This window comes from Nicotiana sylvestris, chromosome 8 (assembly GCF_000393655.2).
Source record: "Nicotiana sylvestris chromosome 8, ASM39365v2, whole genome shotgun sequence".
In the NCBI taxonomy this organism is placed as follows: domain Eukaryota; kingdom Viridiplantae; phylum Streptophyta; class Magnoliopsida; order Solanales; family Solanaceae; genus Nicotiana; species Nicotiana sylvestris.
This window is the reverse complement of record NC_091064.1, coordinates 107,170,297-107,177,505: the sequence shown is the minus strand read 5'-3', so window position 1 is coordinate 107,177,505 and position 7,209 is coordinate 107,170,297. Positions and strand designations below refer to the sequence as shown.

Sequence of the window (7,209 nt, the reverse complement as noted above, 5' to 3'; positions counted from 1 at the left end):
CTCAAGGACTATAGGAGGGGCTGAGGTAGATGGTCCGGTAGTGGACGATTCAAGCAGCTGGGAGATATCTATATCTATACGTTAAACCAAAGCACGGAAGGGTAATGATACCTTCCTCATCACCGTGGCCTGCTCAGCTTGGACTCGGCTTAGATCTACACGCGTTTAAATCAACTCAGCTCTCGTGGCACTCAACTCTACCCGACTCGCTATCAATTCAGCTCTGTTCTCTTGCATATCAACTTGCAATTGGTCAAGTAACTACTGAATGGTGAGCTTAGAGGATCTTCCTTTGTTCGGCTCTAGTACCTGAGTAACATCATATTGCGCTGGAGCTTTAGCCTCAATGTCATCATTCTCCTTGTCCTATTTTACTCCCATCTCTATCAAGTAAGCTGATAGGGTGTTTGCAAAGAACAACTTCCACTTGTAGTTCATCCTAGTGCACTGCATCTGGTCATTCATGATGACCCCCAGGTTGAGTGGTATCCCCTCCAATAAAGCACACAACACTAGTGCTCGGTATCGAGGGACATCAGTTTTGTGTTGGCATGGCATCAAGAGATTGCATAGGAAGTTTAGAACCGCCTATACGAATGCGCTCATGAATTCTTTGGCCAGAGAGTTGTACTCCACACTCCTATGCTTCCAATCTGCATCTTTCTTGGTAGGGCATAAAACAAACTTAATATGTGCATAATTAGGTGTTTTGCACATAGAGTCAAACCTGTCCGTTGGCGTTTGTGGCACCCCTAAGAAATTGTTAAGAGCTTCAGCTAAGACATTAATGTCCACCCCTCTTACTCTCACAATGTTGCCCCGTGAATGACGCCAATTGGCGTAAAGCTCTCTAATGATAGTAAGGTTGGCCTTGTTGTGGCCCTTCAAGATAGGCCCCCATTGTTGCACTTCTCGAATGGATTTCAGAAAATATGGATACTTTTTCTTAAGCATTCCAATGTTGATTGGTTTTTCTGGAATATACTTCTTTGAACCCAGGATCTTTTCATAAGCTCGGAATGCCTTTTCACTAACAAAATTATCTTCCCAGGCAGCTCGGTCTATTGGTTCACCCTCATCTTCATCACTCATGTCAACATGTGGGAACTCATTAACCGAATTAGACTCGGACTCAGATTCTGCAATAGCTTTTTTCTTTCCTTTCTCTCTCGGGTCACTCTGCTTAGAGGGTTGGCATTGGTGCGGCACAGGTTCTCTGATTTCTACCCCTTGCTTGGCAAATTTGATGATGTTGTTGAAGTACCCCTCTTCACCGTCCTTCTTACCAATAGTTCCTCCTATTCTTGCTCAGATTCATCAACTAACTGCCTAGTTAGCAGTTCCTTTGCTTTCTTGGTCCGCTTCCTTTTGTTTGGTGGCTTTGGAGTACATGTTGCCTTTCCGGTAGGCTTTTTAGGCGGTTGTTTGTTATTGACTCTCTCTCGTTGTTTGGATGTTTTGCTTGTTGCCACCATTTTGTGAACCAAAGTACCTGTGATACATAGAAATCAACAATTAGTATGCAAAACAGTGACATTTCAAATATAGTACAGCTATGCAAATGCGTGCACTTCGAATCAATTTTATGTCATGCCATTCAGTTCTTTATGAATACAGCTTATGGATTTCATTATGGAGCAATTAACTGATACTTCCCTTCAAATTCACAAATGAGCATTGCACTTTATAGATAGCATTATGCACGATAGGAGGTTCATCCGAGTGGCGCTAACTAACCATGTTTAATTACGCATAGCAGCTCACTCGACCCCACACTTAGTCTCATGGCATATCAATAAACATAGAGCGCACAGAATTGCAAATTGAGTAACACTTTACACTTAAATATATCGAGCATGTGCACGATGTTCAGTGTATTGGACAATTTATCAAAGGCTTAAAAATACTCCGACAGGGCTGTACACAATCAAACGAGCGACCCCACACTTATTCACTAGCATATACCAGTGTCGCTCGGTTACTCAGACTTCGTCGGTGCTTAAATTTATCTCACAGGCAATTCGTCGAACACGTAGTGTACAGTAATTTTGCCTAGGTTGTTATATCAATTGAGCAAGTTGATTGCCCTCCCAAAACTAATGAGATGAAGGGAATTGTAGTTTATCATCTCACAACAATCACAAACAACAAAAACGACACCCACAAGTCCCAAAGTTTCCTTGTCCCTCTTTAATCTCATGTGTTATATTCAAATTAATGAAGCCTAACCTAGGGGAATTTGGGCAGGGATTCTATTGCTTTTGATCAAAGAGAGACGAGGGGAGAGTTAGGAGAGAAAAGAAAAACGAAACGATCGAGGAAGAAGATACATACCTGGTGCGTTTGGGATGAGGCAATGCGATGTGTTCAGGTAATATGAGAGGGAGGGTCTGGGAAGATGTATATTTAGGAGGTTTAAGCTTATTATGGATTAAAAATTATACTTACCTGTGTGTGCGAGCTTGGACACGACGCATCCCAAGTAATTTCCCCGAGTTTTTTTTTTTTGGACGCTACTGTAGACGCGTTGGACGGACTTCACTACCTTGAGCATATGGTCCGTGATTATTAATGCTGAGGGGGATACGACGCATCCACCTTGTTTTTCCACACCTGACACCTTTTTTTTTGTAAATACATGAAAGAACTAAGTCTTACAAAAAAATAAAAATTCAAGGAATTCCTAGAAAAAAATAAAAAAAATACTAAACTACAGATTAAATGGGAAAAATGAACAAACTACGAAAACAAAAGAAACTACTTGGGTTGCCTCCCAAAAAGCGCATGATTTAACGTCACGGCAAGACACAACACGTTCTTCGCGCATCAACCAGGTCTATCGAGGTCATGTGACGTGCAATGTCACCACCTCAATAATGTTTTACTCTTTGCCTATTTACCAAAAATGTTGCATTGGAGCTCGTATCACGCAATTCCACTGCCCCATGAGGTTTCACACTAACCACTTCAAAAGGACCCGACCATCGAGATTTAAGTTTTCTAGGAAAAAGTTTTAGCCTCGAATTAAACAAGATAACGTCTTGACCTAGCTCAAACTCACGATGTTTAATATGCTTACCATGCCACCTCTTGGTTTTTTCTTTATACAATTTGGCGTTTTCATACGCATGCAACCGGAACTCATCAAGCTCGTTGAGTTGTAGCAACCTCTTCTTGCCGGCTAAGTCCATCTCCATATTTAGCTTTTTAATCGCCCAAAAGGCTTTGCGTTCAAGATCAACGGGAAAATGACATGCCTTTCCAAAAACTAACCTATACGGAGAAGTACCTATAGGAGTCTTGTATGTTGTGCGATATGCCCATAATGCGTCATCCAGCTTCGCTGCCCAGTCCTTTCTATTTCCGCTTACTATTTTCTCCAAAATCTGTTTTACCTCTCTGTTTGAAACTTTCACTTGACCACTCGTCTGGGGGTGATAGGCAGTGGAAACCTTGTGTTTAACCCCATATTTTGCAAGAACATTATTCAGCAATTTATTATTGAAGTGAGTTCCTTTATCACTTATCAACATTCTTGGAGTCCCAAAGCGTGTAAAGATGTGCTTCTTTACAAAGCTCACCACTACCTTTGCGTCATTAGTAGGAAGAGCAATGGCCTCCGCCCACTTAGACACATAGTCAACCGCCACCAAGATGTACCTGTGACTATTAGAGTATGGGAATGGTCCCATGAAATCGATCCCCCAAACATCAAAAAACTCTACTTCCAGTATATTCTGCAAAGGCATCTCATTCTTCTTAGTGATCATTCCGGTTCTTTGGCATCTGTCACACATTTTAACAAAGGCATGTGCATCATTAAACAATTTTGGCCAATAGAAACCTGATTGTAGCACTTTTTGAGCGATTCTATCCCCGCCATGATGACCTCCGTATGGCGAAGCATGACAGTCATGCAGTATTGTATTCATCTCCTCCTCCGGGACACATCTTCGCTCCAACTGATATGCACATAGCCTATATAATAATGGCTCATCCCACATGTAGAGCCTCACATCATGTAGGAACCTTCTTCTATTATCGGGTGTCAATTCTGGTGGTGTCACCCCACTTGCAATAAAATTCACATAATCTACATACCACAGGGCTTCACTTAAGGTGATTGCCAATAAATGCTCATCAGGAAATGTTTATTTGATTGACCTCCCTTCAGCTACATGGCTCCGATTTTCTAATCTGGACAAGTGATCAGCCACTTGATTCTTTGTCCCTTTTCGATCTCAGATCTCTAAGTCAAACTCTTGCAAGAGAAGGACCCAACGAATCAACCTCAGCTTGGCATCTTTCTTTTCAAACAAATATCTGATAGCTGAATGATCTGTGTAGATGATGACTTTGGTCCCCACTAGATAGGATCTAAACTTGTCAAACGCCCACACCAATGCAAGCAACTCTTTTTCAGTAACTGTGTAGTTCATTTGGGCTGGATTCAGAGTTTTGCTCGCATAGTAAATGGAGTGAAAGATTTTATTTCACTTTTGCCTTAAAACAACTCCAATAGCTATGTCACTCACATCGCACATCAACTCAAATGGCTGCTCCCAATCCGGAGCAATAATAATTGGTGCAGTCACTAACCTTCCCTTCAGCTCCTCAAATGCTTTCAGACAGGCATCATCAAACTTGAAGGGGACATCTTTCTCAAGAAGCCTGCATAAAGGAGAAGAGATTTCGAAAATTCTTTAATGAAACGACGATAAAAACCTGTATGGCCCAAGAAACTGCGAATGCCTTTGACAGACGCCGGTGGGGCAATTTTTCAATCGCTTCCACCTTTGCTTTGTCCACCTGCAAACCATTTTTGGAAACCTTGTTCCCCAAAACTATACCTTCACGTACCATAAAATGGCACTTTTTCCAGTTTAGCACCAGGTTCGTCTCTTCACATCTAGCAAGCACTTTATCAAGATTCATTAAACAGTTATCAAAAGAGCATCCAAACACGGAAAAATCATCCATGAACACTTCTACTAATCTTTCAACCATGTCAGTAAAAATTGCCATCATATACCTTTGAAAGGTCGGAGGTGCATTACAAAGACAAAAGGGCATTCTCTTGAACCCAAACGTGCTATAAGGACACGTAAATGTGGTTTTCTCTTGGTCCTCTAGGTCTATAGCAATCTGATTATACCCCAAGTAACCATCTAAGAAACAGTAGTACTCCTAACCCACTAATCTATCAAGAATTTGGTCAATAAAGGGGAGGGGGAAGTGGTCCTTTCGGGTGGCATTGTTCAATTTTCTATAATCTATGCAAATTCTCCACTCAGTGATAGTTCTTGTGGGAATCAAGTCATTATTTTCATTAACCACTACAGTCATCCCCCCTTTCTTAGGTACACATTGAACGGGGCTTACCCATTTGCTATCCGAGATTGGAAATACAATACCTGCATCAAGCCACTTAATCACTTATTTTCTTACCACCTCTTTTATGATTGGATTTAGTCGGCGTTGTTGCTCTACACTTGGCTTGTGTCCGTCCTCCATGAGGATTTTATGCATGCAATAAGCTGGACTAATGCCCTTAATGTCAGACATTGTCCACCCAAGTGCTCGTTTGTACTCACTTAGCTTTCTCAACAGCTTTTCTTCCTACAATTTAGACAAGTCGGAAGAAACAATAATAGGTAAAGTGTCGGAATCACCCAAATAAGCATATTGAAGGTGAAGAGGCAGGGGTTTAAGCTCCAATTTTGGAGCCTCCTCAATTGACAGCTTTGGAGGAGGCCCATCTGGCCTATTCAGGGGCTCAAAGTGGTGTATCCCCTACATGTACTCGCAGGATGCATCTAGGATATGCATCACCTCCTCAACCTCCTCATCAATCTCCAAGCTATCGAACAACATAAGTGCTTTCTCTAGAGAATCGTCTAGATATACACTCGTGTCAAGAATTTGCTCATCCACTTCCACAACATATATCATTGAGATCTCCTCATAGTGGCGGGGAAGTTGGATTGCTTTGTAGACATTAAAGACTGCTTCTTCGTCATCCACCCTCAAAATCAGTTTTCCCTCTCTCACTTTAATAATTACATCACTAGTAGCCAAGAGAGACCATCCCAATATGATTGGAACTAGTTCATCAGCCTCATAATTTAGGATAATGAAGTCCGTAGGAAAGATAAATTTCCCAATTTGCAGCAACACATCTTCAATCACTCACTCAGGGTGTGCTATCGACCTATCAGCCAGTTGAAACATCACAGTAGTTGGTCTTGGAGCTCCCAAACCTAATTTCTTGAACAAGGATAAGGGCATCAGATTTATGCTCGCCCCCAAATTTCAAAGAGCATGACCCACATCAATATTACCAATTCGCACAGGGATGGTGAAGCTGCCAGGATCCTTAAGCTTTTGAGGGAGCTTGTTTTGGACCCGTGATATGCACTCCTCAATAAGTGCAACTGTCTCAAACTCAGTCAATCTTCTCTTGTGAGCCACTATATCTTTTATGTACTTAGCATACTTTGGAATTTCACGAAGTACATCTACTAGTGGAATATTTAATTGAACATGGCTTAACATAGAAAGAAATTTGCTGAACATGCGATCATCATTCTTTTTCTGCAATCTCTGGGGGAAAGGTGGTAATGGCCTTGCAGCCTCCACTAGCTCTAAAGTTGCATCATTTTTCTTTGGTTCATGTGTCACCTTAGGAATCAGCTCCCCCTCAAGTATAGGCTTGTCTTTTCTCTTCTTTAGCACCTCCTCTAGTTCCCTCCCATTTCTGAGTGTAACTGCATTAACTTGAGGGTTCTTCTCTGTATCACTAGGGAGAGCGCCTGCAGGTCTAGTATTTTGGTTTGTTGCTAACTGCCCCATTTGCCTTTCAAGATTTCTGAAATCAGTTTTGAGTTGTTGATTATCAAGCAACAACTTCTTCAGCAAGTCATTCATACTTTCTTCCATTTGTTGGGGTGGCTTCTGAGGTTGATTCAAATTTCCTTGGGGTCTATATTGATTCTAATTCGACTGATTTCCACCCCATGAGAAGTTGGGATGATTCTTCTAATTTGGATTGTAAGTGTTTCCATATTGTGCATGCTAATTTATTAGACCTCTACTCTGTTGCCCCACATAGTATATGGATTCAGGATTTGTAGGGCACATGTCACTCATATGATTGTCACCACATAGTTCGCAACAAATAGACATTTGTTGTACATGTTGCATCGGTTG

General features: G+C 41.5%; 1 protein-coding gene across 1 annotated transcript; it reads right to left on the bottom strand.

The window, feature by feature from the left end:
* Positions 1 to 588: 588 nt before the first annotated feature.
* Positions 589 to 6,939, bottom strand: LOC104248686 (uncharacterized). The gene is made up of 7 exons (XM_070154316.1): positions 6,342 to 6,939; positions 5,833 to 6,104; positions 5,449 to 5,619; positions 4,760 to 5,145; positions 4,600 to 4,671; positions 3,080 to 3,786; positions 589 to 1,298 (listed from the first exon to the last, which is right to left on the bottom strand). Exons 1-7 carry the CDS (start codon positions 6,937 to 6,939, stop codon positions 589 to 591), a joined length of 2,916 nt encoding a protein of 971 aa, XP_070010417.1.
* Positions 6,940 to 7,209: the final 270 nt, after the last annotated feature.